At 41.1% G+C, this 25,213-nt stretch overlaps 1 protein-coding gene across 4 annotated transcripts in view; it reads right to left on the reverse strand.

Annotated features, from left to right (window-relative positions):
- TRANK1 (tetratricopeptide repeat and ankyrin repeat containing 1) overlaps window positions 1-24,625 on the reverse strand; it is a 51,187-nt gene extending 26,562 nt beyond the window's left edge. The window contains exons 1-11 of one of the 4 annotated variants that reach the window (XM_051768556.1): window positions 24,550-24,625; window positions 21,494-21,650; window positions 14,125-14,259; window positions 12,462-12,585; window positions 10,954-11,104; window positions 9,345-9,463; window positions 8,309-8,392; window positions 4,392-4,530; window positions 3,823-3,954; window positions 2,171-2,338; window positions 222-377 (exon numbers count right to left, since the gene is read on the reverse strand). In XM_051768556.1, coding sequence (XP_051624516.1) covers window positions 222-377; window positions 2,171-2,338; window positions 3,823-3,954; window positions 4,392-4,530; window positions 8,309-8,392; window positions 9,345-9,463; window positions 10,954-11,104; window positions 12,462-12,585; window positions 14,125-14,258 — 1,207 coding nt within the window. In that variant the 5' untranslated portion in view covers window position 14,259; window positions 21,494-21,650; window positions 24,550-24,625. Of the gene's footprint in view, window positions 1-221; window positions 378-2,170; window positions 2,339-3,822; window positions 3,955-4,391; window positions 4,531-8,308; window positions 8,393-9,344; window positions 9,464-10,953; window positions 11,105-12,461; window positions 12,586-14,124; window positions 14,260-21,493; window positions 21,651-24,549 lie in introns of those variants that run through there. The other 3 variants (XM_051768555.1, XM_051768558.1, XM_051768559.1) reach the window with 3 other exon arrangements.
- Window positions 24,626-25,213: the final 588 nt, after the last annotated feature.

Here is a 25,213-nt window from a genome sequence, read left to right on the forward strand (position 1 = left end):
ACATTTCGATGCACCATGCTGAATTTTTGTGCACATTCCAGTGATTCTAAGTGCAAAAAACCAACTGTAAATATAATTAAAAGCACATCATTCCAGTAATAACAGCTGCAGAAACAGAGAAGAGAAGGAAGGGTAAAAGGGCAAAAGGCATGTGTTAGCATCAAACACATTTTTCACAGTAATTAAGTTTTGTGAAAGGCAGAAATGTGAACTCATTGTACCTTCCAAAGAAGACAGTAGTTTCAGAAATCGCTTAACAGCACCTTCCTTCAATACATTTTTATTATGTGCTCCATTTTCAAACCTGTAGAACTGGACAAACTGTTCCACAACATCCCGGAGAGAATCTGTAGCAGCTATGGCACTTTCTTTCCCCCCTGCAAAACATTACAGAAATTGAAAACCCATTTCCTTGATGGCATGTTTCCAGGGCAAGACTGCAAAGCATTACATCCCAGGGCTCTAAGAAACCTGTAGTGGCAGATTAAAATCAGACAGCTGAAACTTACTGCCAATGCCAGTCCTGTGATGGATTTCTCATCCCAAAGTATATTTGATACTTTCATCCAATACACTCTTGTCCTGGCTTTGCCTGGGACGGTGTTATTTTTCTTCTTAGTAGCTGATACAGTGCCATGCTTTGGATATAGGATGAGGATAAGGTTGATAACACACTGATGTTTTGGCTGTGAGCAGTGCTTACCCTGTAACAAAGCCTTCTCAGTGTCCCATGCTCTGCCATTGAACAGGTGCACAAGAAGATGGGAGGGAACACGGCCAGGACAGTTGACCTGAACTGCCACAGGAATACTCCATACCCCACATAATGTCATGTTCAGTACATAAACTGGGGGGAATTGGCTATGAGGGGCCCATCACTGCTTGGGGACAGGCTGGGCATCGGTTAGCGGGGTGTGAGCAATTGTACTGTGCAACACTTGTGTTTCTTGTGTTTTATTCCTTTCTCCTTGTCATCATTTTTAATACTACTACTACTAATTTACTTTCTTTCAATTATTGAACTGTTCTTATCTCAATGCACCATGGGAGAGAGGGCGAAGTGAGCAAGCGGCTGAATGGTACTTAGTTGCCAGCTGAGGTAAAACTATGACACTCTTTACCATAATACCCTAGACTGAAAACTGTAATAGTTTTAAAGTTGATCTGTATAAAAGCAGGAAAATGCTGCCTCACAATTATATCACTGTTCAGAATTTAGAGTGGATGACTAAACCCAGTAATGTTTTCAGTATACAGTTTTAGTCAGATGACCTGAGCTTGTCTGATTCCTCAGCGTCATTTACAAAATACAGCCATAAAATAACTTGTCCTCTTAGAAGAAAAAAACAAAACCAAAAAATTCCATCAGACCAAAATGATATCTACAAGATTAAGAGATACTTATATAATGGGCAATAGCAGATTTTAAATGATGTCCCAATAAATGCCCTTAAATAAACACTGAAAGACTTGGCCTGGATTTCCTAAAAGGTTTGGGGAATTTAGCTACATCAAAGACCAAACAAAACAGTAGCTTTACCCCATAGGACAAAAGAGACAGACAAGGTTAGTCATCTTTTTAGCAAAAGAGACTAACCTCAGACTGTTAGCTATAAAGGTGGGGCTTATTCTCCAGCCTCTCATTTGCAGTAAGCATGGAAAACTCTCGCAGATTGTGCATTGCAAAAAAAACCCACCCAAAATCTGGCCACAAAAGACAGGTTGAGCTACCTGAAACACCAACCAAAGTGATTACTGCCACATGGGTATTGGTGTTAACCCCTAACCGAGAACCACCACGCTAAAACCTTCTCCAGAGCAGAGATCTCTGCAGCAAAGAAAAAGAAACTGTGGGAATTTGTCTGCCAGGAGCCCCAAGATGCAAGCACAATGAAACCCAGTTTTCCAATAAACTTACATGCAACGCACACATGAAAACTGAGATGGAACCTAAAAACTTTGCTTTATGCCAAGTTTGATCTGAACAGTTAGACAGCAATAACCTTCAGGCAAGGACAAAATATTCACTTTTGACTGGTAGGAGATCACGGTGACAACTCGTAGGAGAAGTTACATAAAACCCACCCACTATTACCAAATCAAAAGAAAACAATTTTGTACCTAAAGGATATAATTTTAAAACAGGAAAAGCACATACTGCCTGTAGTACCTGTCTGTTTCTCAGAGGAAGTGTGTTTCTCAATGTGCTTGCTGACTTGTCTTACAGCATCAAAGTTTTTGTTCTTTTTCAAGATATCTATGACATATCTTGACCGCGCATCTGGAAAAGTGGGATCAACCCCACAATTCAGGAGCATGATCACATCTTCTGTTTGGCCTAAGAAAACATATGAATAAAAATTAGAGGAAGAATAATTCACATCGTTCAGGGGTCTTGTTCTGTTTTCCTTTTTATTTTTAATTTCCTGGCACAATTTCTAGCCTATTTTTAATTTAAAAGATTTCAATTTTTCCAGTGTCATAAGAATGAGGTACTGGAAGGTGACTTGATAAACCAGAATATTTCACACATTCAGGCATAAATATACACAGGTAGGCACTGAGTTTCTTTCCTGTGAAACATAAACCACGATTTTCTTGGAAATAAACTCTGTAACTAAGATGCCTACTTTGACTAAAAGTATAATTGTCTTCAACAGAAACTGCATTTCACTACAAGTATTACAGATTACACATAAGCACAATAAATATGATGGTGATTTAAAGCCTTGAGATCATATCTAATATTCTGGAAGACTACATGCTCACTTCTTAGTATGCCACACTGTACTACCAGGGGAAGCTTTACAGCTGCTTGTACTTCTCTTGCCTCAAAGAGGCACATTTGCTAGTAGTCATGCCCTCAGAACAGCTGGGAGAGCACAGGAGCACCAAATCACCAAGTCATGCAGGAGAAAACTGAGCAACGGTGAGCAAATAAGTGTTAGACCACCACCCCTGGCACACCACCACAGGACTTGAAGATCTTGGAGGTCTTTTTCAGCCTCAGTGATTCTATGATATATAATGTTCAAAATGAATAGCTAAAAAGAAATAAACTTTAATAAATACATATTAACATATATAATCTCTCTATAATAAATACTATATGAATATTATTAAATAAACCTTAATTTAAGGAAAAAATAAATTTATACAGATATGCAGTCTCTTCTACAAATGTGTAAGTCATTTAGCAGCAGATGGAACTGCTGCAAAAGATGTGTTACACCTTTCCAGAAAATGAAATTATTTAGATATAAGTTGTGCACATTTCATTCACACTATTAAAGCAAACCACCAGAATGTCACTGCATGCAATGACCCACAAGTCTGGTGTTATCTTGGCATTGATGTTTGTTTCCCGTTGCCACCTAGTGAGTAGAGTAAAAAATACAAGGAAAAAAGCCAGGTTAACATAAAAGAAATCCCACAGAAAATGTGAATGAAAGCATCCTGTTTTCCTCCCCTGACAATGTACACTACTACTCAGTCTTAAATTTTCACCTATTTTAAGGACACATCAAACTTTAAAAGGTAACTTCTAAGATTCTAAAAACTGCAGCATACTTGTGGGAAAATCCTAATCAGTCAAACCAAAGAGCAAAGGAAACTGTCAGACATCAGGTACACAATTTCGAAAAGGAATTGCTGAAATGTTTAAATATTACTTGTTATTACACAGTCTACCTTCAGATACCTTCTCATTTTCTTCCTTCGCATGAAACAGTAAACACCAAGGTCTGAAACTTTCTTCCATTATTGATTGTTTAATATGAAAACAGAGCAACACACGCACACAAACAAAAAAATTGTACTTACTGCTTTTCTGGGAATATTCATTGGAAGAGGCCACAATATGCAGGAGGGTATGTCCATCTCTGTCTTGCTGGTTGATCCTATCCTTCAAGTCTGGCCTCTGAGTCAGTAACCACCTGAAGAGATGGTTATTTGCTGAAATGACAGAAAAACACACATAAATAGATTAGCGTTTTTTTCTCCTATGAAATGGCAAGATGCAAATCTAAGGTTGACTCATGACCCTTTCACAGACATAGAAACTGCTGCTCCACACTGAGATGGCAGGACGAAACACTGTTCTTTTGTCAAAGTTTATATATTCTGGTTACAAAAGACCCATATCAAACTACACTTTTGCTTCAAATCACAGAAGAGAACAACTATAATAGGTTTCCACCACTATCAGGCACAGATGATCAAAGAGAGTGTTTAAAACATTTCTAAAATAGTGCTTTACTGGCACATGCAAGATTATACTTAATAATCTGACCTGAGTTGTTGTGAATTTTTTTTTAATTTAAAAAAGCTTTAAGTGTCAGTTCTCTAAGGAAAGCCACCACTGGTTTATTTTAGCTGCAGATGTCACTCACTTGCTTTGATACACAGTCTGATAACAGCATGCAGCGGATACACTCCAATGGATTCAGCTTTTGCCCCAATGGAAATTAGCCACTTGACTAACTCCACTAGTCCTTGCACCTTCTCACCACGACCATACAACTCAGAAGTCTGACAACAAAGAGAACAATTACAACACATTATTTTTACATACACAAAAGGTATTTGCTTTTTAATTCTATTTCCATGTTTTTATGACAAGATTCAGTGGAACAATAACAAGCTATATCCATTGTAAAATGAAACTATTTCATAGACTTTCATAGTATGGTTTGGGTCAGAAGGGACAATAAAGATCATCTAGTTCCAACCCCCAATAGGCAGGATCACCTTTCACTAGACCAGGTTGCTCACAGTTCCATTCAACCTTGCCTTGAATGCCTCCAGGGATGGGGCATCCACAACTCCTCCTGGCAACCTGTTCCAGTGCTTGACCACCCTCTGAGTAAAGAATTTCTTCCTGGTATCTAATGTAAACCTACTCCTTTTCAGTCTGCAGCCATTCCCCCTTGTCCTGTCACTACATGCTCTTGCAAAAGCCTCTCTCCATCTCTCCTGTAGGCTCCCTTCAGGTATTGGAAGGCTGCAATTAGGTCAACCCAAAGTCTTCTCTTTTCCAGGCTGAACAATCTCAATTCTCTCAGCCTTTCCTCATAGCAGAGGTGCTCCATTCCTCTAATCATTTTGGGTGGCCCTCTTCTGGACTCGCTCCGACAGGTTGATGCCAGAAATAGTGTGGCCAGCAGGACTAGGGAAGTGATTCTCCCACTGTGCTTGGCACTGGTGAGGCTGCACCTTGAATCCTGTGTTCAGTTTTGAAACTCTCACTACAAGAAGGACATTGAGCTGCAGGAGCATATCCAGAGAAGGGCAATGGAGCTGGGGCAGCGTCTGGAGCACAAGTGTGATGAGGAGCAGCTGAAGGAGCTGGGGTTGTTTAGCCTGGAGAAAACAAGGCTCACAAGGGACCTCATTGCTCTCTACAACCATCTGAAGGGAGGTTGTAGCGAGATGGAGGTCGGTCTCTTCTGCTGTGTCCCAAGTGAAAGGAGAGAAAACAGCCTCAAGTTGCACCAAGGGAGGTTCAGACTAGATACTAGGAAAAAAAAATTTCACTAAAAGAGTGGTCAGGCATTGGAATAAGTTGCCCAGGGAGGTGAAAGTGTTCAAGAGGCATCCGGGTATGGCACTTGGGAAATGGTTTAGGGGTGATTCTGGTTGTGCTGAGTTGATCTTGAAGGTCTCTTCCAACCTTGAGGATTCTAGGATTCTGTGAAAGCACACAGCCTGAGCAGAAGACAGCTGAACTGAAAACAGATGTTCTAGCAAGGACTTAATGAACATAAAGCATAGTCTACAAGGGGCACAGCAATATAGGGTACTCTGGAGGTGTCCAGAGGAGGGTCAGATGGAAATTGAGACAATATGCCAGAAGGATCAGGACATGAAGAGGTGGTCGGAAACAGTGTTCAGACATAATTTCTGCATTTGTGCCTGTCATCTTTTTAAATAGTAGTCTTCACACATGCTTTCAACATCCACAAATAAATCTTTTTTTTTTTCATACCTCATGCCAAATTTTGACTGGCAAGAATTACTGTTTGTGAACAGTTAAAAAAAAAATCAAAATACAACAAATTACAGGGAGATTGTAGTGGCAGCAGGGGAAGTCTGAGTTCTCAGAAAGCCACATTTTCTAATTTTCACAAAAGAGAAGCACTGCTTAGGGATTTTTCATCTCGATTCTTTCAGTCTTCCATGTGTACAACAAGCCCACTAGAATAGGTAAGACTTGTGGGGTCAATTCAACAACAAAGGACATGCTATTTTGTAAAGGCAACCCATGTTTCTCCTCCTCTCTCAAAGAAGTATTTTGCTTTGCTTGCCTAGGAAGGAAAATATTTTACTAAGACACTCTACATGCATCTTCTATTGTGTTGCCATGCTTTACTGCCAGTGTGAGTAGTTACTCTGTTGGCACTAACACAGCACACCTCTGGCTAATGATACCTAAGACATGCTTGTATATATCCATCCACTAACTCTTCTGCTATCACTAAAAATAAGCCTATGAGAGATGTTGATTTATATCCTTTACACTGCCCTTATTTTTCAGAATTGCTTCTGCTCACTCTGTCAGGCACCTAACTGAAATAGCCCCAATTTGAAATTATTTTGACAGAAGTACCACCAGCACCGTAACAGCCAAACGGCAAATTCTGGCATATTCCATCAATATGCCTTAAACCTTAATTTGCCAACCAGTAAATGCCAAGCAAAGGTACTGAGTAGCCTACAGCTAACATCTTCTAAAGTTTCTGTCAGGAAAATCACAGTGCTGTAAGAAATCCAGAAATTCTTTACTGTGATGCAGTGAGGCACTGGAACAGGTTGCCCAGAGAAGCTGTGGATGTCCCATTCCTGGCAGTGTTCAAAGCCAGATTGGACAGGACTTTGAGCAAACTGGTCTAGTGGAAGATGACCCTGACCATGGCAGGTTGGAACCAGATGATCTTTAATGACCCTTCCAACCCAAATCATTCTATGATTCCATGATAAAGCCTAAGGAATTTCTCAATGAATGTGCAACCATATCTTTTAAAAGTAGGTTACCTACAACAGAACTATACTTAATTAACATACACACAAAGAAATGAAAGAATAAACCCAAAAAATGCTTATACAGAAAAGAATTTTTTAGTAGTCTGTAAGAAATGTTTTACTTAACTGCAACTGAAATAGGCTGGGCAACCACTGTGTGGTGAGAGGCACATGCTTTGTGAGATGCCTTTAGAAAGCTGATATGTCACTGCTATGGACACTGGCTGTTCCTGAGTTGCAGAGCTGGTGAACTCCCAGCAGCTCCTGGCTCACAGTCAGCCTCCAGCCACACCTTGGTTCCCAAGGTAGCAGAAGCCATGGCTGCTCACCCCTTAGTGCACTTAAAGCATTTTGACTGAACACCTGTGCACAAAACCAGGGGTGAGCAGCAGCAAACTCTCCAAGGCCACCTAGTCACACAGCAAGGTGGGCAGAGCCTCTGGGGTGTACCAGTGGCATGGACACCAGGCAGGTACAGTCATCCAGCAGTAAGTTTGTGTGAGCATGGCAGTTTGTGACAGCTGAAGATTTTATTTTATCCTGCCAGCACAGAAAGTTTGGACGTTCCCAAATGCTGTAGAACATAAGGAATCACAATATAAAGAAAAGAGTAAGTTTCAGGAGAGCATCATAGGGATCAAGTTCTGCTGTCTGCAGATGCCATCATCTCTGCGGAAGGTATCAGGAATTGTGGCTACTTGGTCTATGACTACATGCTTCCACCTTGTCAAAATCCTCTAAATAATCTGAGAAGTGTCAAAGCCTTTATAGAGAAAGTTTAGCAGTTGCTGCATAGATGTAAAGCATCCTACCAAAAATGTTGTGTGTTGAGGGAAAGAAAAATTCCAGCACTGCACCCAGCTCAACTCCCTGTGATTATACTCAATACCATGAAGCAGTCCAGAGACAGGCTAGCAAAGTACAAAAATATCCTAGCCCATATCCTAAGTTCCTCTCATTGGAAAGCATACCCAATTTAACTGATATCAGACATCTTTCAGTATTAAATTGTCAAGTTAGAAGTGTGACATAGATATCTTGCTGTATTTGAGAGAAAAATGTCTTCTTTTGATCAAATAAAAGGAAATAGTAAATTACATACAGAAATTAACCAAGCTGGAGGTTTTAAAATTTTCAAAGGAAAAGAAACAAAATATTTAGCATGATAATATAACATCCATATATTTTTCATTTTATTTTTCTTGCACACAAGATGGAAAATCTCTCACTAAACTAAAAAGAAAGAAAAGATACAGACACAAGGAAAAAAGAGAGAATACTACTTTACCTCAAAGAGATTCTTCAGAGATACCTGGTTGACTCTGAGATTACTGGGCAACTTTTCCTTCTCAGACAGCAACAACAGACAAGACTGAAAAAAAACCCCACATTAGTGATCTTATAAGCACACTTAGAAACTCTGCATCATCAGATCTTGCAGGGAAGCAAACACTGGCTAACAGCATTTCGGATCTTTTTGTAATATTTTAAGAGATTACTGAATCTCCTCTTCTAATTTTCAACTGAATTAATGTAACACACAGTGGAATATGACCAATGAAAGTTTTCCTCCCCCTCCTTCTCCACCTCTGGTTCTTGCAGGGCTGTTTCTCTCACTCTTTCCCCCTCACTCTGCCAGGCAAGTATTTGCCTTTCTTAAAACACACTTTCCCTGTGCCACCTCCACCTTGGCTGCAGGGCTCAACCATGCCCTGGAATAGGGCCATTGGAGTGGTTGGAAGCAGGGCAGCCCTGGTCGCTCCTCACCAGGGCCCTGCAGCCTGGGCTGCCAGCACCTCACCATCAACATCCAATACAGGTACAATTGTGACAATGATCAATTTTTTCCATAGTCTCTAGAGAAAATAGGATTAAAATAATTTCAGATGATTCGCCTTCGGACTTTTCTAAATGATCTGGTTTTGTTTAACAACCATGTACTTCCACCAAGATGCTCCTTGTTTGTGGGTCTTTCACAGACAATTTCAAAAATCCTACTTGTGACCCAAAAGGAAAAGGGGCTACAAATACTCTTGTGGGTTTTTCCCCTCTCAAATTTCAAGAATAATGACTCTAGATGGCACCATAAGACAGACAACAGCAAGAGCCAAGCAGGATTTCATGCCCATTGCACCCCTTCCAGAAATGAATTTCAGAAATTATTTACCACTAAAAGCATTTTTCAAGTCATAAGAATCAAGACATTTGAACCAGGCAGCAACATATACTTACTGTTTTGGCTTTCAAAGGTAACATAAGCTTATGTTGAAGAGGTAAGACGAGCACCCACCACACAGAGGGAGGTGACACGGTGACAGACTTACCCTCCACTTCCCTTTCTGGGCCAGCCTTTCTATCACCGCTTGCCAAACCAGTGCATCAAATCTTGCACTGAAAACATATTCATACGCAGGGGGAAAAGTTGGTGGAAAGATTCGTTCATCTGCAAGCATAAGCAATTGAGAAAACTATTGGGTATACAGAGCACTTCAAAAGTTGGAGACTCCAACTAAACTATGTCATTGCACAGTGACGATTTTAGCACTGATTAATACCCAAGGGAATGCCAAATGGGGGATTAAATAACCCTGATCACCCAAATGATACAGCATCCTGTTATCAGTGGCCAGACTTCATTAAACAAAGAGAAAAAAATTAATCCCTGCCCTCAAAAAACACCTCAAAACCCCAAGACTTTGTGAACCTCGTGGCAGTTCTTCTACTTGTGGGTCAATGAGCTATGGATGCTGCTAAAAATAATCAAGGTCCTAAACACATGGCTACAAGCTCAAGGAAAGGCAGTAGGGGCACAACCCTAAATCTCCTGGCATGCTTGCAGGCCCATTAGACAAAGTCTGTTGAACAGACAAAAAAGCAAGCAGAGGAGGAGAGACTGAGGAGATGGCAAGGAGACACAGGGTGGACATAGTTCAAAAAAACCCCACACAGTGGCACAGGAAGTCCCCCACACTGGAATACACTGCACTGAAAACTCAAGTTTAAACTGCATATCTTCTAATTATTTTCAAATATATCTAGCTAAAAGAAAAGTAGAGTGGTCTGGACAAAATTCACTAAATGCCTCAGGGGTCTGGTGCTCCAAATTTCCTGTCTTGTTTCCCTGCCCCTGAATTTTGACCTTTTCTAACTACTTCACAATTGACATGTTCCTGTGATATCTGAGATTTGAGATGTAACAAGAACTAATAGTTTTTGCAGTGGAATGTACCACAAAAACTACATATCGTTGAGCCAAGTGATTTAAAGGGACCAATCAAGCAAGGTGAGGAAACAATGAAGAAGGGAACTGAAGCAGCTGAACAGGCAGCACTGGGTTGATGTATAACCAAAGGTATTGTCTTAAAGAAGGTCATAAGGCAATCATTTCGAACTTTAGGGACTTGAGACACAGACAACCACTAGAGACCCCCAGTGAAGCCCCTCGGAGACCTTGTAGGGATATGTATATATGCTAGAAAGTGTTGGGCAATGTCATGAATGTATAACAGGAAGGCAGGGAATGAAAAATGAATAATCATATAATGCCAACGTATCAGCTGTAGCAAAGATAGCTCTGTGTGCACTTTAAGCGAACTGATTCCCAGGGTACCTGGCATGCTGTGCATTGTAATAAACAATGCCTGGCTTCTAAAACTCATAAATTGTGTCTCAGAGGTTTCTTTTAAGAGTCGATTTTAGGCAACACCTGTGAGACAACGCTACCCCCTGCACAGTGTTTTGCAATTGTTGGCATCTGCTGTATACAAACTGGACCAAGTTCAGCACATCCTCAACATATTCGTAACCCTCAAACAGACCTGAGGCACTGAAAGACCAAAGGAATGATCTCATGAAAGACATCCTATCAAGGATTTGTGTTGTCATCACTACTGAAAGGTTCTTAGAAAAATTAAGATCTTAATTTGAGCTTACCATTGACACTTATGAAGATTCCTGCTACAAAATCAGCAATTTGAGTTCGATCTCCAGAAGAATTCAGGAGAACCAAACCTTTATGAAACATAGAAACTGCCTTGTAAGAGTTTGATAACATGATGAATGACTGGCCAGCTCTATAATAAGCCTGAAAAAAAAGGAGAACAAAAGACAATTGTTGGGAAAATATTCAGAGATCTTTACTACAAAACAAAATGTTGCAATTTTTTTCTAAATTCTCTGTTATAAAATGACATGTTGTACTATTTCTACAGCTTCTTATACACAGATAAAAACAAAAAAGTGCAATCAACTATTCTATTCTAATCCCTTGAAGTTCACAATATGCTACTGATATCATCACAGATACTAAGAGCGATAAAGGCTGGAACACAAAACTTGGAAAATAACTACAGGATGAAAGATACACTTTTAGCAACTGTATTTTAACCTCCTCTGGACAAGGTTTTTTTTTGTCACAAAGTCCAGAATATATAATTATGTCCCCACATCACTGTATTTTGCCGTATTTGCCACAATGCATATATTTTTCAGCCAATGGCACCTGAAGATGTTTATATTCACCACTGAATTAGGCTGTACCAGCTCAGTCACAGTGGAGTTAATTTGTTCAGATTACATAAATTGGCATGCTGCAGTGCAAGTTAAATGGGCATTTGTGCAATTTTACCATATCTGAATGAAATATCTTCTACAGAAGTCTCCGTGAGTCTGTAGTAGTCAGACCAGAAGACTATCACAAAGAAGCCAATCCAAGAGTATGTCTCCATATCATAAATACTGTACAACTGCTCTTTATTCACAGCAGATGACTATTTGAGTCAATGTGTACTTAATCACAAGCTAAGAGCAGTGTATTGTTCTGTCCACTGGAAATACACTATGACCTTGATCACCATGTACTGTTCCCAGGAACTGCAGACTTATTAACACATAAAAGAATATTAGCACATACTGCCCAAGGGAGCCTTCAAAGCTAAGTCCCCATCCCAGAGCTGAGTGCTGTCATCTGTACTGTAAGCCAGGCTCCGTAAGACCACAAGTGAGCACAGAGCTGGTGAACTTCACCACAGACAAGATCTGCACATGGCCTGACCAGACACGCAGCTAGTGCTGTGTCATCCCCAGGTTTCAAGCATCACAAGGCCACGTAAGATTTTCATCTTTTATCATTTCCTATCACGTTGTTTGGGATACTAATAAAATTGTTATATTCCTTGAAAGCATTGGTGCTTCACTTGTTGGGACCCAGGACAACCAGCAACTCTTGGTGCAAAAAGATCTGCTTTATTTTATTAAAAGTACTATTACAGTAGTAAATCTGATGCTTATGTATAGAATCAAACACTGATTCTGGAATTTCATGTTATATTTGCCTATCATACCTCAAAGCCAAAACACAATAAAAACAAGACTATGACACTTCAAAAAAGGAAAAAAGTAAGGAAGGCATGCAAAACCCATCAGCTTAAACATCTGAATACCTTAACATACTCTGGATCCCACTGTAAGCTCTGGTAGGCTAAAAATGCTGCTTCATTCCATTTACCCAGATAGTACAAGGCAGTTGATTTGTTGCACATCAACACAGCTATGTCCCGGGAACACCTAAAAATATGTTTTTAGCATTACTGTTTATTCGCTTGAAAAAGGATCATATTTTATAGTTAGCCATATGGGAAAATAAAAAAAATATACATATCACCCACCTAACAAAATTAGAGGTAAAAAATGTAGTTGTAGAACATAAAGATCATTGGAACATTGGCTATAAAATCTCTTTGAGACATCCTAAATGATACCTTAGTGATAACCTGGTCTCTTCTGAAGCAGAAAGCCAACCCACTGGAATAATGCAGTATGGCAATATAGAAAGAGTTCAGACAATCTCAATTCACCTACATATAGCTCAGTGAAAGTCAGCAGCCAAGAATGGGAGAAAACACGTGAATGGAATACATAAATGTGAGACGGAAACAATGCTAAACACATTATGGTCACCAAAAAACAACTTCAGTGCATTTTACTGTATCACCAGTTGATGAAGTCAACAGAAAAATCCACATCAGCTAAGAAATAAAGAAATGTATTTTAAGAGAACTCTATATACTCAAGTATATAAAGTATCTACTGAATGCAAGAGAGTTTCTGGAAAAAGATGCACACAAACCATAGCCCACAGGGTGCTGGTGAGCCTGGAAAGCCTGCCTTGCCTGTGCTCAGACAAATAGTATGTGCCACAGAGCTACATCCTTCATGTTCTTCCTAGCTACTAATTCACACTCAAATAAGTTGTTTCAACACACTGAATGTGTTCAGAGCACACTCCTGCATGCGAGCAAATCCTGACGCAATCCTATGCCAATGGTAATGGAGATATTCGGGACCAGATCCCTGTGTATGATGAAGGCACACTGACAGTAAGGAACAGGCACTGAAAGGAGCCTGCTCAGCTCTGTCCTCGCTCCATCCCATTCCCTACAAATGCTCCAGACTTACCTTACTGCTTAGTCTAAACAGTTAACAGCCAAACTAAATGAATGGCTGGTGTTAAATTAGGTTAACAGCAGTGTTAATATATTGTAGTAATGAATATTTAATAGTTAACATAACACTCAAATATTTCATCACTAGTAATATTAGCAACTGATGTTAACTGATAAAAAAAACACTTAACATCTGGAAAGAAATACCCAAAGAAATCTTCTGCTGAAAAATTATCTTTTAACATACCTGAAAATACTAAGAAAGACCAAATAACAAGAACAAAGTAACTTGCATGAATCGTTTTACAGATAATCAGACGACCCACAGAACCACAGGCCACAAGCATGACCAAGACATGGCAAAATCACAGGAAGATTAATTCACAACATGTCATCTAATTTATGGAAAATTAATTCGAGCTTTAATTACACTAATAACTGATGGAAAAGTATTCAGATTAAAGTCACTAATTAATCTCCCACATATATGCAAGGAACAGCAATTCCTCTTTAACTATAAAACTGATACGCTAAAGAGTATGACAAAATATACAAGAAAATCAGGTGTCAGGCCAAGAAATAGAGTTTTGAATTAACTCTACAACTGTACACATTTCAGGCTTGTCTTATGGTTTACATGTTATAATTCAAGAATACTTACGGGACCCATTGCATCAAAAAATGAAGTGTTTGTAGAGCTTCATCATACTTTCTGATGGCCAAAGAGTAATTTCCATTTTTAAAAGCCTGGTTTCCGGCCTGCTTCATACTCTGTGCATGTTCCATGGGATTCATGCTAATGAAGAGCAAAAAAAAAATTAATCAAACAAAAGCATTGATTTATGAGACACTTCTATCCCTAAAATCGACCTAAATTTTCACCTTTGTTTCTGCATATTTGAAAAGAAAGACAAAAGAGCGCATCTTTGTTTGCTTCAATTGGAATAGTAAAATACAGCTCAGGTGATAGGCTCACCTTTGCTCTTGATGCCTCCTCAACTTCTCATCTTTTTTAATTAATCTCAGCTAACCAGATACACCACTGGTATGCATTTTTTTCAGTTTTTCTCCTCAGGCCTTAAATTGTATCTTTTAAATTAAGATTCAAAATTATTTCAATGTGTGCACACATACTAAATGCAGGAGAACAAACATCATTCATATGCTTAAGTAATACATGAAGCTATGCATTTCAATTAATTAAACACAAAATTTATTTACTTGCTCTTTACTTATGACTTTTTTGTCCAGCTCCACTGTCTAGACATTCAATAATCCAGTGTATACAAAACTTCTTAGAAACTGAATTACTGCATGGATATATGGTACTGTAGTATATTAATAGTGCATGAGGACCCTGAATCAGACTTTAAACAGTTATTAAAATGAATATAGAAAGTGTCCAAAGAAAACAAAGGTTGAAACCAGCATCAACTGCAAGTTAATGAAAAAATATTTCATCATTAAAAATGTAAAATCAGGTTCATTACATAAAACTAATCACATGATTAAGTAGCTAGATAATAGAAACAAACACAAGAGAAGAAACAGCTACAGGTATGTTGAGACAAGAGTACATTAAAAACAGAGAGGAATACCCAGTGCTAAAGCCTTCTGTAGAATCATTCTCTGCAGATTGATTTTATGACTAAAAGATATTTCTATTACCTGTAAAACTGTGTATGAATCTCACAAATCTCAATGCTGTTAAATAAGATAAATTCACCATACAGGAACGCACAGATTTACTTATTATCCAGGTATTAGCAGGCCTGGAACAAAACCTACAAAATCTGTAACCTTTCACAACCTGCTAACATAATGTTGTGGTTTAATCTGGCAGGCAGCTACACAACACACAGACCTTTGCTTACTCTCCGCCTCCTCGAGTGGGACAGGCAAGATAATCGGGAAAAAAAGTAAAATTTGTGTGTTGAGATAAAGACAGTTTAACAGGAGAGAGAAAAGGAAGGGAAAATATTAATTCTACTAATAATAATAAAACTAGAGTATAGAAAACAAGTGATGCACAGTGCAATTGCTCACCCACTGACCAATGTCCAGCCAGTTCCTGAAGAGTGGCCCATGGCCAGTTTTCCCTCCTAATTCATATACTCAGCATGACAATCTATGGTACGGAAAACCTGCCTGGCCAGTTCAGGTCAGGTGTACTGGCTGTGTCCCCTCCCAGCCTCCTGTGCCTCTTGTACCCCCCCACCCCACTGCAGCTGACAGGGCAGCATGAGAATCTGAAAAGTCTGGCTTAAGGTAAACACAGCTCAGCAACAACTAAAACATCAGTGTGTTATCAATACTATCCTCATACTAAGTTCAAAACACAGCACTGCACCAGCTATTGAGAAAATTATCCCAGCTGAAAGCAGGACTGAACATCTGCAAGATCTCTTCACAACACAGCAAACTAGATATTTTTAGGTATATGAAGTAACAGACAAACTGAGAAACACTACCAGCATATTTTCTCTGTAGTACTCCTCATGATGAACTGAAACACTGAGAACCACTATTGTATTGTGAATAGAGACATATGATGAGGTATGGCTGACACTCTGCATTTATCCAAGCACAAAAAGCGCTCAGCAGGCTGACAACTGCACTAAGCAAACAGCAGAGCAGCAGCCCACAACTCTGAAGAGGCAACAGCAGAAGAACCAGGTGCAACCACAGAGTTCAGATCCAAAGTGCTTCGGACTGATCGGGAAAAGCCCTGTCAGAAGTTATGTCTTATTAAATTAAACAAATAAACACTCTGTGATGATGCCTACAATCCAAACATCACCTCAGTAATTCCAGGGAAGCACCAAGAACAGACGAAATCCTGGCTATAAACTAAATTGAAGAAAAAGAGGTCCCATATACGTGGTGGAGGTAGGACAACCAGTCATGCTAGAGGAATAATTTTGACATTTGGCCCAGGTAAATTAAATCATCACTTCACTGAGCATTGTGAATACAGTATATACTTTAAAAATGCTATTTTTCCAGACAGCAAATCAAGTGTATTCATAGCATACGCAGGACTTTTTTTCCACTGCACGGTGTGAGCACTATTAAGGTGAAGAAAAGGAAAAGAACAGAGCAACAGAACAAAGAATAAAAAACAAGTGCTAAGAGATTCTATCTCACATTTTTTGTAATTCTTTCAGATTTCAACTTTTTAGCATCAAAAGATTTGAGACATTATTTTCCTCAAGAATAATACCAAAATAGCTCAACTACACAGCAGTTTATCCATGAACAAGTATATGTGAACCAATGTTTTTCTAATTTATAGTTGAATTTCAAGGGGTTTTTTGTTTTGGTTTGGGTTTTTTTTAAGAAAGCTACGTTTCTACTTCGGGTGATTTTTTTTCCCCAGAATTACATTTTTATCTTATTTTTCTTTGGAATCCACTAAGAGTACAAATAAAGGGTATTTAAAAGATGTTTAAAGTATTATTTTTCCCACAGTACAGCAAAAGACCCCCAATCACAACATGCATTTAAAAAGGACTTTCGAATGTGTCCTGTGCTGAGAAATTTTGAAACTAAGCTCCCTGTTTCACATCAGGAGGCAGCAGGATTTCCAGCTCCTCCTGATTCTCATCCTTTTCCAGCGCTGGAGTTTCCCAGCCAAAACTTCAAATCATTTAAATAACTGGGATGTCTGCTGCAGGCTTTTGCAACTACACCCAAGTTTGTAGACCCAAGAGATGCACTGGCATGCAAATCTGACATCTAAGTTAATGATCCAAAAGAATCACTGTGTTGACTAGCACAGCAAGTCTTGCTATTGCCTAACATCTTCCTGAAGCATAAACAATTTTAACTCAAACCAATGGACTAACTGAAGACCTATTACGTAAAGTCTACCAAGCGTGAGGAGCATTAAACAAAAATGTTGTCTATTACACAGTTGTATCTGAATATAACCAAAGAAAGACTTTGTTGGGTTGAGTGCTGTGGGTTAACCCCAGTGGGCAGCTAAGTGCCTGCTTCCCCCCATCCCCAGTGAGATGGGGAAAGAGGAAAGGAAGAGTAAAACCAAGAAAAGTTGTAGATCAAGATAAAAATTGTTTAGTAAGCAAAAGAGACATGGAAGAAGAGAGAATTACAACAAAATAAGTGATACAAAGGCAATAATTTACCATCTCCCCGACACAGACCAGTTCCCATGCCCACCCAGTTCCCAAGCTAGAGATGGTTAATCTCCCTAAGCCCTCTCCTCTTCATTGCTGAACATGATGCTACATGGTATGGACTATCCCTCCAGTCAGTTTGAGTCATTTGCCCAGTTGTGTCTCCTCCCAATCTCTTGTGCACTCCCAATCTATTCACTGGGAGGCAGAGTGAGGAACAGAGAAGGCTCCAACACTGTGCAAATATTGCTCAGCAACAGCTAAAACATTATTGTGTTAACAGTATGGTACAAATTTAAAACACAGCATCATACCTAATATGAAGAAAATTAACTCCATCCCAGTCAGACACAGTTTCCCCTCATAAAACGGGGATTCCTCCTAAGCTATGAACACATAAAGGTGTGGGGACACCCTAAGGTCTGGGAAATCCTTCCCCATATATTGTTGAGATCACAGAAATAAAACCAGAATTAATAAAAATAAAATTAAAAAAAAAAAAACAAACCACCAAACAGACAACACAGTCTACTCCATTTACTTCTTTTATGACTCCAATGACAGCAACAAGAGGCACATTAATTTTCACTCGAAGAACTGAAATGAAAGATTATACGGTTCAGTCAGAAACTAAAGGTTCCAAGCCCTACTGCTGCCAGTGGTCAAAATTTCTATTTACTTCACACATTGCCAACTCTTACGTTATTGTGATGGTCAGTGTCCCACTGAACTGCTTCATTCAGACTGCAGTCAGAAGCAGGGCAGCTTTAGAGGAATTACGAGGCTAAGTTTTGATTCTTCTTGCTTCAGAACATAAGCTTGAAAACACAGACAGAGACTGCCCAGAAGACCCACTTGTCATTATCGAAAAATGTTGTGTTCCTTACACCAGCTATCAGTCTCAAGAGGCCAGCTTGTGCTTTCTGAATATCTGAAGCTGGCAATACTAAAAACTTTATAAATCTGAGAGTGAGCACAAGCAGTCAGTTTTTGTCTGCATTTGTTTTACACATTTTTAAATAAGAAACTGTGTGACACTTTAATTTACAGAGAAAAAGCAGAAGGTCTACACAGTCATGCTTTTAATTATTGTTGATACTGCAAGTTAAAGTTTAAGGATTCACCCCTATGGCATTACTCACTGGTAGAATTATGTTTTTATTCTCGAGGTACAGTAGATTTCCATAACGCAAGCAACAAATGAAGTACAGCAACCTAAGAAGCTCTGTATCTGAATTAAAATAGTGGTTACAAATGAGAACCCCCATATTTTCAGGAAATATAAGTTCTAAAGATGGTACTTTCCTCAGTCCTACTAAGCAGAAGAATTACTCCTTCTTCCTCCTTAACCTAAAAGGCAGACATTAGAAACTGGCAATAAGTAGAGAGAAAAAAAACCCAACAATGCATCTAAACTGTGGTTGAGTGACAACCAAATACATTTCATCAGCATTCAAATAATTCATGTTTTTTCAACGGGAAACCACATTAGCTCTTGCTCAACAATAGCATGCTGACTCAGAGCATGGTGCCACCAAGAAGGAACCATCACATCACCCTGCCTGCTACATCAGAGGGACCCCTCCAGCCACGTGCCCACCACTGGCACCACTTGTCCAGGCAGTCCTGTAGTCACTTACCAAAAGGACACTGCATGCAAGTTTTCCAAATGACATTTTCATTATGACTTTCATTATAACCTTATAAAGGCATATGTGAATGCCAGGGCAGAGTCAGTAAAAGAGAGGAAAAATACAGGATGAGAAGGTTCTAGCAGGTCATAACTGTTAGCCAGTTTTACCTGTTTTCCTGACAACAACAGCTACCAAAGATATAGTTACAGAACACAGCCACCTTTGAATACATAACCTTTGAGTAACCTTGGCAGTGAAAAGCAGGAAAAAATTTCCTTCTTTCAGTCTTGCTTTTCCACTGAATGCTGAAAAGTCAAATGAAAAATCTGGAGAACACCTGTACTTTCAGAGGAGGCCCTGGAGAAACAGTAGAGACAAAAATGAACAGGTTATAACCAACCAGGCTACAAGCAGCACATTTGGAAATCTCTCACAGAAGAGGAGAAAGAAGCTGAAATTTAGACATGGACATCCTCATGGATCTGTTTAGTCTGGAAAAGGTCATAGTGCTATTTGTGACTATCTGAGCAACATTTTAATCGAGTGTTTAGCCACTATCTCATAAAGAATGTGTTCAGCCCTTGTAAAATGTCATCTCATCTTGGAGAAGCTGGTCAACTCAAATAAAAAGCCTATCATTTAGACAGCTTCTCGTAAGACATCCCTATCGTTAGGGATATATTCAGACAGATAGACATAGCTAATCATTAGATAGATTCTCACTCTGCCCTATGAAATAACACGAAAAAACCCACACAAAAAAACCCAATTCTGTAAGAAGTCACCTTGCCAGATTTCTACCAGAAACTGGAACTGCCAAAAGACCCTTTGTTCCCGGTAAAAGCCAGCACCACTTGGAAAATTATGAATGAGATTCAAGAGCAAATTTCGATTAGGGTAAGTAGAGTGGTACAGTGATAGCTTCTTAACAGTGCATGTTGCCCTGAGTTTAGCACAACTTGGACCCAATGAAGTTCCCTTATAGCTTCTGTGCTCTACAGCTGCTCAGTGTCCTATGCATCACAGTGCTGCAAAGGTAAAGACAGCATGCATCTCTGTAGCTGTTTGCTCTAAAAGGACAAAGAATACGGTTTCCGAGATAAGTGAATTGAGAGAAAACTTTATCGGGTTTTTTCAGTCTGAAGTGGAGACCTGAACACAATCTCCATAACTGGACACAAGCAACCCTAAATACCACTTACAGAGTTTTGCTTCTCTAGATACCCTTACTTCCTAAGTTTCAGCCAGAATTACTACTAGGGGAATTCAGACTACCTTTTTGTAGCTCCACCAGTGCAGTACCACACTGAATCAGCGCACCTTGACAGCACAAAGTGCGTCTCAATCTTGAGATGGGATTCACACCTGAACTGGGTCTAACATGCAAGTGTTATTTCTGTATTTTGGAAGTCAGCTGTGCGACTTCTCAGTTCTGGTTGTGCTTTCAAATTATGTTAAATGGTTGGTGGTGCATCGAGTGAGACAGAAAATCCCAAGCTGCTCTTCATTTTTTACTAAGGTTTTCCCTGGAAACATGCTCTCTAGTAGACTGTAGATGATTGTAGGGCACAGACATTGTGAGAAGCAAGACATAACATCCTTATCAACAATTGTCAAATGCACTTCAGGATGCAATTAGCACAGACATCTCAAAGGCCTGGTAACACCTAAAATGCTACTACAAACCACATAAAGAAGAGACATGTGCAAGGTCTGAATGAAACAAGGGGAGTAAGCGGAATACAGACACAAGAAAACCCAAGCTCAGGGTCAGGACCCTGCTCTGGGTAGGACTCACCTGAATGACCTCCTGAGGTCCTCCTTTACCAGATTACCACTGAATGTTGCTTTCTATTTGTGTAATAACAATAACAACTAATAACAAAGTCCAGATGCCTGATGTCTCCAGCTAGTCACATACCAAACTCACAGAGCTGACACTTCTTGGTAGCTCAGTTCTTCTTCAGATGCATGACCAACAAACAAGACCACTGAAACAGGACCCAAACCTGGCCAGAAGTGTTGGGCCAGCCCTGCTGACTTGCAGTAACCCATGCAAAACCCCAAGACACAGACACTGAAATGTTACAAATGTTTAGAGTAGGGATTTGTGGTTGACTTGCACACAGGAAAGGTACTGGGCAAGAAGCAACACAGCAAGGAAATGAAAATTAGAAGCACATTATCGGGAACAAGACAACACCTTCCACAACAAGAGGTGGCTGCACACACCCCAGGACACCAGCTCTGTACCTACCTTAGACCCTAAGTGTTCCCTAGGAAACCTGAGTTTTATACCACGAACAGGGCAATAGAAACCTGATAGACCGGCTCCTACAGACCACTTTGTATGTCACAGCATGTCCCTAAGGTGCCTTCACGTCACTGAAATGGCATCCATCTTGGCAAGGCCCCTAGAAAAATTAAAAGGAAAAATAACACTACCAAAAGACAAAAAATCTCAGACGCCTCTCTGTTTATACCCAAGACCTCAATGCGTTGCTGATTAATTTGGTGACAAAGGTCTTCACACAAGGCCATGATACATCATTTGGGATTTAAGGAGGTGTCATGGTTTAACCTGACAGGCAGCTAAACACTACACAGATGTTCACTTACTCCCCACCCTTCCTTTCACCCCAAGCAGGATGGGGGAGAAAAATCAGACAAAAAAAAAAGTAAAATTCATGGCCTGAGGTAAAGACAGTTTAATAGGACAAAAAAGGAAGGGGGAAATAATAATAATAATAACAAGAACAAAACAAGAACAACACAAGTGATGCACAATGCAATTGCTTACCACTCACTAACCAATGCTCAGCCAGTCCCTGATCACTAGCTGCTGGCCAGCTTTCTCCCTAATTTATATACTGACCATAACATTCAAGAGTATGGAATATCCCTTTGACCAGTTCAGGTTAGCTGTCCCAGCTGTGTCCTCTTCCAGTTTCCTGTGCCCTCACACAGCCTCCCTGCTGGTGGGGCAAGCTGAAAAAAGCTTGACTTAGGGTAAGCACTGCTCAGTGACAACTAAAGCAGCAGTGTTTTATCATTATTCTCATTCTAAATCTAAAGCACAGCATCATACCAGCTATTAGGAAGAAAATTAACTCTATCCCAGCCAGGATAGGTGGCTTCTTGGAACATCCTTCCTCCTTTCCTTGCAAGCTGAACTCAGCTCAAGTACTTGACTAGCTTTCGTTGAAGACTGCTTCACAGTTTGCAGCAGTGACAGGTCTGGCCTTGCTCCCCAGCACATCCTGTTTTGCTAAGTGAAACAAAACATGATTCTTTTCTTTCAGCTTCAAATGATTCTCCCCTCTGTGTAACCTACCGGTAACAAATTATACCTAAGAGAACATACGGTTGAGCCCTGTGTGAAGTTGCATTTTCAAGAAACACATCTGTTTATACATATAAATACCTATGATTTCCAGCAAACTCAGAAAGGACTTGCATCTCCCATTTTATGTACAAAAAACCTGATGTGGAAGCATGTTCAATACTCTACTTACACAGTGTCATTACTGTTTTACAATACAAATTAAACCCCAAAACCTCACAACAGTGGGAAAAGTCAACCCTCCTGTTTCTCTCTGAAACAAAAACAATCTTGAAATCCCTAGTCTTGCTCAGCCATACAAGACCTAACTCAGTCCAAGAGGGAGATCTTTACACTGCTGCAGTTGTTTGCTCAGCCTAGAAATGTTCCTGTCATGATTGTCCTGCTCTACTCTGCACTGGTACGGCCTCGCCTTGAGTACTGTGTGCAGTTTCAGGGACCAAAAGATAAAAGAGACATTAAACTATTAGAGAGCATCCAAAGGAGGGCCACGAGGATGTTGAAGGGTCTGGAGGGGAAGCCTTATGAGGAGTGGCTGAGGTCACTTGGTTTGTTCAGCCTGGAGAAGAGGAGACTGAGGGGATCCCTCATTGCAATCTTCAACATCCTCACAAGGGGAAGCAGAGGGGCAAACACTGACCTCTTCACTCTTGTGACTAGTGACAGGAGTTGAGGAAATAGCGTGAAGCTGAATCAGGGGAGGTTTAGGTTGGATATCAGGAGAAGGTTTTTCACCCAGAGGGTGGCTGGGCACTGGAACAGGCTCCCCAGGGAAGTGGTCACAGCACCAAGCCTGTCTGAGTTCAAGAAGCGACTGGACAATACTCTCAGGCACACGGTGTGATCCTTGGGGTGTCCTGCGCAGGGCCAGGAATTGGACTCAGTGATCCTAATGGGTCCCTTCCAACTCAGCATGTTCTCTGATTCTAAGACCAGGTAAGAAAGCAATGGCAACAAACAACCTGCATAGTTCCTTTGTATAGAAGGCACTGAATTTGGAATGAGGGAAAAAATCAACAACAACAAAACAGACTAAGATTGCTCTAACATCAAGGTTTTCAAGCTTATGCAGTTGACAGCCAATGCTTGACAAGTTTAATTGCATGTTGGTAAAAACACTGGTAGGAAACACTCCCTCTTGCATGTTTTCATGGGAAATCAAAACCTCTTCCTATTCTCAATAAACCCATGAACTTCTATCAATCTGAAGTTCATTTTCCGCAAACTGAGGGGAAAAACCACAGAAAACAGTGAGAGATCTTTTTGCTTTCATTCTTCCGGAGCACACACAGTGCCTAAACCCCTTTCCAACTGAAAAAGTCTGTTTTGTTAAGTGACCACTCCACGACCTTGTAAAAGAGTTTTGCTTCTCAGGGAAAGGATCCAAAACCACTGAAGACAATGCTTCGCTCCGGGCTATGCTAAACGAGTTCTCCCTCTTCTTTTCAAGCACGGACAGAGCAGCTCAACTCCCCCAGCTCCTCCGCGCAAACGGTACCAGGTCAATACATACTCCCAGATGCCTGGCCGGAGCAGGAATGCACTCTTCTCCTTCAACCACCCCACACATTCCCTGGCAGGCTTCCCAAACAGCACAGCCTCCTCCGCTGCCCACACGCCAAATCCCGCACCCGAGCGTCCCATCAGAGCAGCACGACGCCCTCCGGAACTGGTCCAATATACAGGAATTCACACCACCTCCACAGACGTGGGAAGCCACACCCAAGGAGCCGCTGCCCCCTGCGCGGCGCAAGCCGAGCGCTGCGGAGCGCGAAACACCGCGGCACGGAGGCGTGCGGGGCCGAGCAGCGCGGGCAGCTCCCGCCGCACGCCCGCATCCCGCACGGAGCGGCCGGCGGGCTCAGGGCGGCCGATTCCCCCGCTCCCCTTACCGGGAAGGTAGAAGGGGTCGCTGCGGGCGCACATCTACCCATCTGCGCATCTACCCACCGATCTACCTATCTATCTACCTACCTGCCTGCCCTACTGCCTGTCCTCCCCCGCCGCCGTGCACCGACAAGCCCCGGGACGCGCTCCAGCCGTCGCCCCTTAATACTCCGCCCCGCGTCCCGCCCCCGATCCCCGCGTCAGCGCCGGAGTGGGGGGCCTGCTCGGGGAATCGAAACCGAGACCGGCCCGCCCCCGGAGGGGTCCTCCCCCGCCATCTCCGACCCGTGTCCGGGATTCCGCCGGCGGGGGGTGTGGTGTCAGGCGTCCGTCTGCTGCCAGCACGTTCAGGGAGCGGCGGGATGGTTCCGGGCTCCCACCGCAGCGGGAGCCAGGAAGTGCCATTTTTAAAAATGGTGTAGCGGTGTCTTCAGGATACCTGGAAAATCAGCGCTCGCCTCCGCCGCGGGCACCCCTGCGTCCTGAGGCGCCGTACTGTCCCCCTGGTTTCTCACGACCGCCCTCGCCCAGAGGAAGCTGCTGCTGCTTTGGATTTCCACGGCGTAAAGGTCACCTGGGGAGTGAAGGCTTCTGCTCCTCTAATGCAATTGTTTCCTAATTCATCGTTTCTTGTGGTCTTTTCACACTGAGAGAATCAATAAGCCAAAGATGAATACTTCACAGGAGATCGTTCAATAATTCACTTCTCTGTGAACCACCTTTCTAATCGAGTTTTTCTCTGTCATT

This window comes from Manacus candei, unplaced genomic scaffold, assembly GCF_025592945.1.
Source record: "Manacus candei isolate 608988 ecotype Guabito, Panama unplaced genomic scaffold, ASM2559294v1 h1tg000095l, whole genome shotgun sequence".
Classification (NCBI taxonomy): domain Eukaryota; kingdom Metazoa; phylum Chordata; class Aves; order Passeriformes; family Pipridae; genus Manacus; species Manacus candei.